Source organism: Cebus imitator, unplaced genomic scaffold (assembly GCF_001604975.1).
Source record: "Cebus imitator isolate Cc_AM_T3 unplaced genomic scaffold, Cebus_imitator-1.0 Scaffold439, whole genome shotgun sequence".
NCBI classification, from domain to species: domain Eukaryota; kingdom Metazoa; phylum Chordata; class Mammalia; order Primates; family Cebidae; genus Cebus; species Cebus imitator.
The window spans coordinates 1,291,314-1,302,836 of record NW_016107754.1 but is presented as its reverse complement, the minus strand read 5'-3'; the positions used below and the strand labels follow the sequence as shown (position 1 = coordinate 1,302,836).

Genomic DNA, 11,523 nt, shown 5'->3' with positions numbered 1-11,523 from the left:
CACTCCAGGCCCTGCTTGCCTGGGGTTCACCTGCAGCAGCTGCTGAACAGTAAGGGTTGTTACCAGTTTTCTTCTTCTGCTATCTTTGTCCCAGAAGGATACCCGCCTAGTGTCACTCTGATCTCTCCTTTATGAGGTGTCTCTTTGGATATATAGGGGTGAGGGAGCTGCTTGAGGAGACAATCTCTTCTTTATAGGAGCTCAAATGGTGAGCTGTGAGCTCTGTTGTTGTTCATTCAGAGCTGCTGGTCAGGTACGTTTAGGTCTGCTGCAGCAGAACTCATAAACTGCTTTTTGTTCCCAGGTGCTCTGTCCCAGGGATTTAGGGCTTTATTTATCAGTTTCTGTTATGCTGCCGCCTTCTTTTTTTTTTTTCCTTCAGCCCTGCCCTGCCCAGCAAGGGGGCAGCCTAGTCACTGTCGGCCTATAGAGGCTTTGCTGAGCTGCTATGGGCTCCGCCCCATTGCCGAGTGAACTTCCCTGCAGTCCTGTTTATATGGGTGTAGTCAGAACTGCTTTGGCGATGGTGGCCCGCCTCTGTTGAGGCGGAATCTCTCTGCTGTGGCAGGTTGCCTTGGCAACGGCAGGCTGCCTCAGCAATGGCGGGTTGCCTTGGCAACGGCGGGCTGCCTCAGCAATGGCGGATTGCCTTGGCAACGGCGGGCTGCCTCAGCATTGGCCGACTACTTCCGTCCTGGCGGGCTGCCTCAGTAATGGCGGACGCCCCTCCCCCACAGAGCTGGACCGTCCCGGGTTCAGCTGCTCTTGCTGTGAAAGTCTCAATCCAGAGTTTCTGGTTGCTGTTCTTTTGCGGGGGTGGGACCAGCCAAGCCTGATCGCCTGGCACCCTGCCTCAACTCCTTTTTTAAGTTTGTGTTCCAGTCGCCTGTTTAAGAGGTGCCGAGGTCTGTTTGTTTTCCCCTGCGGCCACTCACTGCGCTGGCTTAAACAGCGGCACTGGGGTTTGTGGCGCTTTTTTTTTGCCCTGGAATCTACTGTCCTGGTTCTCTGCTCAGTCCCCTTTTTAAACAGACGAATGGGCGACTTCCCGTGACTCCAATCACCAGCCAAAAGGGCACCCGGACCGGTGTATTTTGTATGGAGAACCGCTGCTCCGGGGCGCCGACAAAGCAGCCGCGCGGGGCAAAGCAGCGGCGCTGGCTGGCACAGCCGCGCTGGCCGAAACAGCCGCGCTGGCGACCGTGGAGCACCTCTGCCTGGGAATTTCCTAGTCTGTGGGCAATAAAAATGCTGCGTCCACTCACCCTCTGTGCTTTCACTGGGAGCTGCAATCCTGAGCTGTTCCTAAACGGCCATCTTGGATCCTCTAAATATAGTTCTAAGAAGCTGCTAGCAGTCATCTTAAGAGCAGACACTCTTAGGAAGGTATACAAATTATGGAAGGGAGAGAGAAGAGAGAGAATATTGGGACTGCAGCAATAGCATTAAAAAATAATAATTCCTCTTATGTTAATATATCTGCTTTAAGAGCTTTATTTTTTTCTCCTCAAGAAAGTCTAGCTTTAATGATACTTATTGTAGTGATGATATTGTTACCAAGTTTCTCATCAATGTTTGTTAGGTCCTCAAGTATCCAAGTGTTTCTAATAATAAATCATTGAGGATGGCCTTTGACTGTCTCTATTATAATGCTATATTTTCAATTAATTGTTTTCATTAAATTTAGAATTTGATTTGTATATAAAATTCTTGGAGTCAAGTGTAGGAAACTGAGATGAGAATAAAAAAAGAAACCTTAAAGGTAACCACTTCCCTAATGTCCTTGGGATGATGGTAAACAATGTCTTTACCATCATCTCCCTCCTTCCCTTTCAAACTATAGGGTGTGCTTTCTGTCAAAAACATTGACTATGAACACTGAAATAACCAATCAAATATTTTAATGCAGTGACTTCACTTAATGACAGGAATAATAAAAACCTATGTGGTTGTTATTGTTGGAATACAAAAAAGCTTATAGAAATTTCATGTAGAACATATTAATCATGATACTAGCTAACATTTATTTAGTGCTTATTATGTGCCAAACACAAAGTGCCTTGTATTATCTGAATTAATTTTCACAATAGCTCTTTAAGGTAGGTAGTACTATTTTTTCCTCTAAACTGAGGTATAGAGAAATTAAGTAGCTTGTGGTCTTAGGTTGAACTGGTATATCAAAATACCACTGAGTGGGTGACTTATAAAAATAGAATTGTATCTCTCACAGTTCTGAAAGCTGGGAAGTCCAAGATCAAAGTGGCAGCCTATTTGGTATCTGGTGAGGATCTATTTCCTCATAGACAGTCGTCTTCCGCTGTAACTTCACATAGCAGAAGGCATCCAAGGGAGCTCTCTCAGGCCTCTTTTAAAAGGGCATTAATTCCATTCATTAGAGTTGCGCCCTCATGACTGATCATCTACCAAAGGTACCACCTCCTTATACTGTCACCTTGGGGGTTAAGATTTCAACATACGAATTTTGGGGGGACACAAACATTCAGTTCATTGTACTTGCTGAGGGGTTTTAACATTTAATAAGCTGTGGAGCTGAGATTCATCCTCAGACAACTTGATTTCAGAGCCACGTTTTGAATCATAACCTATACCCTGATAGCTTTAAAACTTCTATATTATTGATAGTAAAGGATAACAGCAGGGATTGAACAATATCTTCTCTTGTTTCTATGTGCTATACACTTTTCCAAGAAATAACTTCCTACTGATTGTATAACTTTTTTCCTCCTGAATAAGATGAAAAAGGCTGTGCTTGATGTAATATTGCTGAGTCTTTAATGATCATATATTTCAGATCTCAGTGGGAAATGGAAAAGCATAATCTGGAAAGCACAATGAAAACATACGTGAGCAAACTGAATGCAGAAACTAGCAGAGCTTTAACAGCCGAGGTAAAAACAAAACAAACAAATGAGGGCCGGGGTATGGGGTGTTGGGGGAAAGTTTTACTTGTATACCATATACTAAAGAATTTTTAAAAGACTATTTTTTGTATAAACAGAAATAAGACATCTTAGGATCAGCCAGGAAAATACAGCTCAAAGTCTTGTGCTTTTTTGACTCATTGGCCTATCATGTATGAATACTTCAGTTTTGATGATCTTATGTTGTTCTCCCCCAGTGACTCGAAGAAATCAGTCTGTTGCAGTGTATATAGCAAATACAGACATCTTGGGAAATTCTCATGAAACCAAGTCACTAAGCCAAACTTCTAATAATAACATTTTACTACTGTCACAATATCTTATTTGTCTGCCACTTCCTATATAGATCTTACAAAAATACAGACACATCATACACCTGAATGTAAAAAGCCAACTTGCTTTTCAGACTGCCATAAAATTACCCAAACTTTTCTAAGTTAGCTTAAAACACCACAGCTAGGGTCTCTCCAAATAAATATGATTGTATGTGTGTATGTAATTTTCATTTGTACATAACCAAACTTGATATACAATAAGACTCACATTTTTAGAGAGCTTCCTGACATTGAAAACATTACAAACCCTCCACCTCTGTCATGGGTAAACTCTGTTCTCCAGCAGAGAACTTGGAATCCTGAAAGTCAGCAACCAAGAAGTAGTATCTGAACCAAAAATTCATGAAGAATATTGTTGGGATACTAGCTTTAACAAAAGAACAAGTTCAGATTCTTTTAAAAGCTCAAGTGTATACAGTGTTTTGTTATTGTTTTTAATCAGTAAATTTCTTTGTGCTTGTATTGTTAATTTTGAAAAGGAAGAACTTTCTAATACTTAATGCTGCCCAACAGTGTATTTTAGTGAATACTGAGTGATTAGTAGTGAAAAACAGAGGCTAAATGACTGTGCAAGTAGTGATACAGAAAGGTTTCCTGCTACAGGAGAGATACTGGACCATGTAGTCTCCAAACCCATATCTTTCTGTATGGTCTGATGATTTTCTTGCCTCTTCATCAATGAGAAAAAATAGATAGCAGGAGTGTTCTCAGACTTTAATGCATGTTAGAATTACCAGAGAGTTTTTAAAAATGCCAATGCCCAAGCTATAACTAGTATCAATCAAATTAGAATATCTGCGACCAAGGCACTATTTTTGAAAGTTTCTGAGATGATTCCAGTATGAGTACAAATTTGAAAAGATATATTCTAGAATGTTTACCAACCTATTAACCATTAAATAAGGAAATTAGAATTGCAGAGGTGGCATTGATTTAAAAGCTTTTGTAATGTATCTTGAATGGTCAAGGAACCCAGATGCTATTGGAAGAAATTGAGAAATAGCTTTAAATTTACTTGAGATGATTGAGAAGAAAATGTTCTTTTACAAGCACACCTTCAACTTCTTTCTCTTTCTCTCAAAAACCTGTAGGTGTATTTCTTACAGTGTCGTAGGGATTTTGGTTTGCTTCATCTGGAGCAGACTGAAAAGGAATGTCTCAATCAACTTGCCAGGGTGACTCACATGGCAGCAAGGTAACCTTTCCCTCTTCCTTAATGCATCTTAATCTTAGAGATGTTAGCAACTGTCTCCACAGTTGAATGTAATCTGTGATGTGTTTTACATATGTGACATCAGAGTTCTTAAAGAAGCTCTTATGGGTTTTGTGGGTTTTCATTTTTTTTCCTGTGAAATTCCTTTTACCAGAAGCTCTTGTTGTTTTCATTTTTAAACCTCAAAAGTCATTTAGTTACTTTGATGCTTGTACTTGGCTGCTTCTGCTGAAACACTGAGAAGTCTACTGAGTACTGTGTACAATAATACCTGCTGAAAGATTTTTCCCTTCCTCCGTCGTGAAGTAGATCAAAAGTCTCTCAGTCAGAGATATACATGGATACCAGATACTTATGAAACAAGGTGGATTCTAATTGGAAGACTTTTTTTTCTAATGGTTTTCCTATGCAATGCCTGATTTTAAATACCTAGGGAATATGTTGAGGGAAACGTCAATATTAACACCTAAATCATATGTTAAAGGTAGTTTTCTGCTATGCTTTTATAGTAATTATAGAGTAATTTTCAAATATTGAACAGGTTGCATGAAATTCTCCTTAAATTTATAATCTTATGGGATATACCTTCAAACTTAAAGAATTAATTAAATTAGAATCTCTGGGACCCAGGCATCATTATTTTTAAATGATTATCATTTTAATAATCAGCATTGTTCTTTAATTCTAAATAATCAGAGTCTGATGAGCAAGATTATCAGGATATACTGATGTGCGTTCAAGTCAGGGAAGTACTGTTGTAAATGGTCAGTCTATCTTTGCTTGCTAGAAGGAAAGAATGCTGTATACATTAGGATATTATGAAGCTTCTTTATATGAGATGATCCTAGTGATAACTTGGTCACCTCTTATAAAATTGTTGGGCTGGGTGATACTGGCGTGGGATGTTATAATGGATAGAACCTTTTAAAAAACCATATGAAATTTGTTTTCTAGAGATCATAGACCCTAACAACTTCAAAGTTGTTTCTACTTTTGTTAAGTCATTTGATAGGCATGAGTTGATATAACTATTGTTTGTGCAATTTATATACTGTATAAAGGCAGCAACCTCATTCATCCTGAGAGAGAGGGTATTTCTAATTTATCCTTTCCATAGACAGTATTTTTTTCTAATTTGAAAGGAGCCATGTAGGCCAACCATTGCTTTTGGATTTCATAGTTAATATGAAGATAGTCCAAAACTTGCTTCCAACATGAGTTAACATTTTTGAGAACACTGCTGTATTAGATGACTAAGGTTTTCCTGCTTCATTGGAAAGATTCCTTATAAAGGTTTTATAATATGTACTAAAAATACATCATCAAGATAGAAGAAAACTTGTTCTGGAAGCATAAATTATATTTGCTCTTGAAAAATTAATTTTTTTGTTACTGGTTTTTGTACTTATTTTTAGTAACAAACCTGTCTATACATCTTTATGTGCATTTGAGGTAATTGTTGTTGTGATGGGGGTAATTTTGTTTTTTGTTGACATATATGCTAGAAAGCATGATAGAAATGTTTGGAAAACTTAAGTGTTATTAAAAAAAAGAGCTTTCTTTTGTGTCTCGTTTTCTACAACAGCAACCTAGAATCACTTCAATTAAAAGCTGCGGTAGACAGTTGGAATGCCATAGTGGCAGATGTTAGAAACAAGATTGCATTCCTCAGGGTAAGTCCTGAAATATATTTAGAGTAAATTGGCTTAATGTTATAGGTGGTGTAAAGCTAGAAGACATATTAGTAGAAAAATTTAAGGAAGAATATATTTTTCCATTTTAGTTATAAAAGTTTATGCCTTCAGTTTGATATTACTTCCATGTGGTTAGTTGTAGGTAACATCCTTGACTCACACATGTAGTCTTTTATATCCTTAGTCAAGAAAATAATAAATTAAAAAATTGTGCCCTCACACCTAGCTTTCCTTGAATTTTAAACCTGACAATGCCCCAATCAAACCTAAATGTTTTGGGTGGGCACAGTGGCTCATGCATATAATCCCAGAATTTTGGGAGCTGAGGTGAGAGGATCACTTGAGCCAGGTGCTCAGGTTATGGTGAGCTATGATCATCTCACTGTACTACAGCTTGAACAGCAGAGTGAGACTGTCTCTAAAACAGAAATTGGAATAAAAACTAAATGTTTTCATGTATTCTGAGTAATAATGTGTTTATAGCATTAAAAGGAAAATCAAGTAGGTCTGTATTAGTTTTCATTCTAACTTTTTATGTAATTATTCTATAATGCAAAATAGTAAATTCCTAAGTACTGGTGGAACGATGCTACAGAAGATAATCCACTGAATGTTTATTAATTAATTTTGTTTTAGAACACACACACACACACACACACACACACACACACACACAGGTTGATATGTAATGTTGATTGTTTTGTGATTTCACAACACTATCAGAAAAAAAAGCATTGTCATTAAATTGTGAAATGCCAAGTACTGTATATTTGTCCTGCTCCTTTGGGGGTTTTCACTGTTTCTAAACTCTTTCTTACTCAATCTTTAGTGATGCTTAGCACTTCTGTTGGATTTATTCAAAATTTTGGCCTCACAAGACCTGCCCTTCAGAGCACATGTCCTCTGTGCAGAAGTTTCTAAACATTTTGTTTTGTAAGACTTTCTTTTGCAGCTCTTTACAAAATAATATGGTAAGCAAAAGTGAGGATAATGCCAAAAAATGTTGAAAGTGTGTTGTTAAACTTCCAGGTTGGAGTCTCACTTTTGGCAAAATCCAAGAGAATAAAATATATATGGACCTGGAGCAAGCTAGAGTTAGAGATGTTGAGATAAACACAATGTAGAATTTAATAAGTAATCTCTATAGTGTTTCCTTCAGTTTTTAAAATGAACATTTGCAAGTAGTTTAACTCTTTGTCACAATACGTTTTTTTCCTGTTTTTTTGCCAGTATAATATTTATAGCTTCTTGAATCTTTAATCTCTTTTTGTACTTTATATCAGTGTTTCCTATTTTAGAGCTGAAAATTATGGAAACACTAAGGAATTATCACAAGGATCTCTGAATTATCTGTGTCTCTGTTTCTTATTAACCAATAACCACTCCTAAAAATACAACTGTTTACATGTGGGGATGGCCTGTAAAATTTTCCTTTTCAGTCAGAACCTGTTTTTATATTATTTCTGACAAGTTGGGAACCCATCTTCTATGTTGTATTATTCAAAAGTACATCAAGTATTCCCATATTCTGTTTCTTTAAAGTTGGTTGCACTCTAAAGTGTTTTTGCTCTTTTCCTACCAGATACAGTACAATGAACAAATAAACAAAGTAAAGCAAGGATTTGCCTTGAGTACCTTGCCTCCAGTCCAGCTTCCTCCTCCACCACCCAGTCCGGAGATACTGGTAAGAAATAGAACATTTTGAGTAATTGCCCTTTTCATTGTGACAAACTGGTAAGGGCTGTGAAATACTGAATATACAGTATGTTTAACGTGTGTTCAAAATGGAATAGTCACATATTGTGAGTATCAATTGTAATTATGACCATACCTTCTAGTCACCAGATGATATAATTAGATGGCTGAGGCCTATTCAATAGGTTGTATCACTGGATTTCAGTGAAGCATTTTATATATGTAGAGTAATATTTTCTCATTCATTCTATTTCACCTACCTTGTGGGAGCTAAATGATGAATACTCGGAATTCCCAGTGCCCTCATATTTCCAACTAGATCAGAGGTCCCCAACCCCTGGGCCATGGAGGAGTGCACAGCAGGAGGTGAGCAGTGGGTGAGCAAGTGAAACTTTATCTGTATACAGCTGGTCTCCATTGCTCATATTACCACCTGAGCTGCGCCTCCTGTCAGATCAGCTGTGGCACTAGATTCTCACAGGAGTGCAAACCATATTGTGAACTGTGCGTGTGAAGGATCTAGATTTTGTGCTCCCTGTGAGAATCTAATGCCTGATGATCTGTCATGTCTGCCATCACCTTCAGATGGGACCATCTAGTTGCAGAAAAACAAGCTTGGGGCTACCACTAATTCTATGTTACAGTAAATGTAATGGGCTTTAATTCTCCTGAAACTATCTCTGCTCCCAAGTTCATGAAAAAATTGTCTTCCAGGAAACCAGTCCCTGGTGCCAAAAAGGTTGGGGACCACTGCACTAGATGACTGAAATCTCAGTGTAATACACTAGATGGCTGGACCTCACCTCTGCATATCTACTTTAGACTTTCTTTTTGTGAAGTTTTATATTCTATTCTACCTTCAACAGCAAGGACAGCTTCCACTTTTGCCCCTTCTCTCCTTGTTGTTAGGGGTCAGTGGATCTTGATCAGATAAACTAATCCCTGTGCTGTATTTCTGGGAAACATAGTACCCGAACCCAGTAAATGCACACAGCTTTCCAAAAGACATTTTAAAAGGGTGTCATTAGATGATAATTTTTATTATCCTTAGGAATCTGGAGGTAGGAAGAGAGGAAAAGTGTAAGATATCTGGGGACAGATGACTTTGATATCACCACTCCTGCTTATAATAGAAATCTGAAATGTTATTTCTCTTCATGGTTGAGTATAACAAAGAACTTAAAAATTATACACCATGGCATACTATGCAGCCATAAAAAACGATGAGTTCCTGTCCTTTTTGAGACATGGATGAACCTAGAAACCATCATTCTCAGCAAACTGACAAAAGAACAGAAAACCAAACACCACATGTTTTCACTCATAGGTGGATGATGAACAATGAGAACACTTGGGCACAGGGAAGGGAACAACACTCACAGGGCTAGGTGAGGGGGTGGAGGGGAGAGGAGGGGGGGACAGCGCAGAGTGGGTGGAGAAGAGGGGGAGGGAGAACACTGGGAGAAATGCCTGATGTAGGCAACAGGGGGTGGGGGATGGACATAGCAAACCACCATGACATATATGTACCTATGCAACAATCCTGCAGGATGCAGGACGTGCCATATACCCCAGGGCACAAATACAATAAAAAATAAAAATAAAAAAAGAAATGCAGAGTTTAGCTTTGCTAATCTACTTTTTCTTATTGAAAGATATCTTTATTCATGTAAACACACCTCCGATTACTTTTTACTGGATAACTCTGACTTCTCTCCTGATTACTTCGTCTCTGTTCTGTGTGAGTGACATATAGTGAGTAATTAATTCATTTTGTTAATTGGTGACTTTGATGGGAATTCTGTAGCGTAGTACATATGCCAGCTTGCATGTAAACAGTGAAACATTATAACTGTTCTCTGTATCTACCTGTGTCAGATTCTCTAGGCTGTGGATCTCAACAGTAGATCTGCCTTGCCAGAACAAAATGCATGGAATAAATACATTGTTTCCCTAAAAAAAAAATTACATCATTTGTATGGAGTTACACTGTTTCAAAAGCAGGATCCATAGCTAAAAGAATTATGTGACATACACCATGGGCTTTAGTTTGGAATGATAGTATTGCCTTTTATATTTTTGGTCAATTCACTTTCTTTAGGAACACTGGATTATGAACATTATTATTCTAGGCTTAGATCGTCATCATACCCAACTACTCTGATAAGGAATGTGTTCCAAAGAAATTCCAAAGATTCCCTGCAGTAACACATATTTTTTGTAGGATATCTAAAAACACTGTTCTCTTTGCCCATATTCAAAATACTGCCCTTAGATTGTAGTTCCATGGTTCTTCCATGGAACTCTTCCATGCCTCTAACTATAAAATGGCTCCAGAGACTATTAAGCTAGATACAGAGTTGTTGTTTGGTGTTTCCTGGAACCAGACCAGTATAAGCCTTGGCTGTCTGATACAAGTGATACTCTATCGCTGAAAAACATACTCAAACCTTGACCTCCATACCCTCTAGATCTTTTTTTATCCCTTTGGAGACTCTCTTAGGTCTGACATGTGATGTGTCTTACCCAGATTTAGTTAATTATAAAAACCCACTAGCAGTTAGGCTGTGTGGTAATTCATAGGCATCCTTTGCTAACATTTTGAGGGGTTCACATGTATCTTTTATGCTTCCTAATTAGGGTCACTACTGTGCTTGATTAAGCTAACAGTTGTATTAATGTACAAGCATTGTTGACCACTGAGCTTCAGAGGAGAGAGTTTGGGAGAACAGCAGCTAGAAACGTTACAGTGTTATTTGCTATAAATTGAGATGGTATATACAATTGCAGTACGCTAATGATGTCTGGGTTCAGATCCTAACTTTGTGAAGAGCTATGTAGATCCTGGGAAAATCAGCTGTTCTAGACTTTTGCTTTCCCATCAATGAATTAGGAAATGGTACTGGATGATCTGACCACTCTGTTCCATCTATCTCTGGGATTCTAGTGCTATAAGGAGTGGTTACCAGGCTTACATAGTAGTCTAACTAAAGAATTCTTTGAAAGTGTGGATTGTTCCCAGTTTTACCCAGTAATTCCATGTGTTTCATTCTCCTTGTTTGTTTGTTTGTTTGTTTAGAGACGGAGTCTCACTCTGTCACCCAGGCTGGAGTGTAGTGGCACAATCTCTGCTCACTACAACCTCCGCCCCCTGGGTTCAAGGGATTCTCCTGCCTCAGCCTCCTGAGTAGCTGGGACTACAGGCGCATGCCACCACGGCAGCTAATTTTTTGTATTTTTAGTAGAGATGGGATTTTACCGTGTTAGCCAGAATGGGGTCTTGATCTCCTGACCTCAAGATCTGCCCGCCTCAGCCTCCCAAAGTGCTGGGATCACAGTCCTCAAAGAAGTGTACCATTAAAAAGATCATGGAGAGACCTGACCTGGCATCTCTGGAGTCGCGGTGAAGCGTCTCTATTCCTGCTCTCTCGATATGGCGTCTCCATCAGTCTTTGCCGAGGTTCCGCAGGCACAGCCTGTCTTGGTCTTCAAGCTCACTGCCGATTTCCGGGAGGATCCGGACCCCCGCAAGGTCAACCTGGGAGTAGGAGCGTATCGCACAGAAGAATGCCAGCCCTGGGTTTTGCCAGTAGTGAGGAAAGTGGAGCAGAAGCTTGCTAATGACAATAGCCTAAATCATGAGT

The 11,523-nt window shown here is 38.9% G+C and overlaps 1 protein-coding gene across 5 annotated transcripts in view; it reads left to right on the top strand.

The window, feature by feature from the left end:
* Positions 1 to 11,523, top strand: part of DZIP3 (DAZ interacting zinc finger protein 3) — a 109,113-nt gene that overhangs the window by 83,106 nt on the left and 14,484 nt on the right. For all 5 annotated transcript variants that reach the window (XM_017510414.2, XM_017510417.2, XM_017510418.2 and 2 more), the window contains 4 exons: positions 2,813 to 2,909; positions 4,369 to 4,472; positions 6,076 to 6,163; positions 7,767 to 7,868. In XM_017510414.2, coding sequence (XP_017365903.1) covers positions 2,813 to 2,909; positions 4,369 to 4,472; positions 6,076 to 6,163; positions 7,767 to 7,868 — 391 coding nt within the window. The remainder of the gene's footprint in view (positions 1 to 2,812; positions 2,910 to 4,368; positions 4,473 to 6,075; positions 6,164 to 7,766; positions 7,869 to 11,523) is intronic.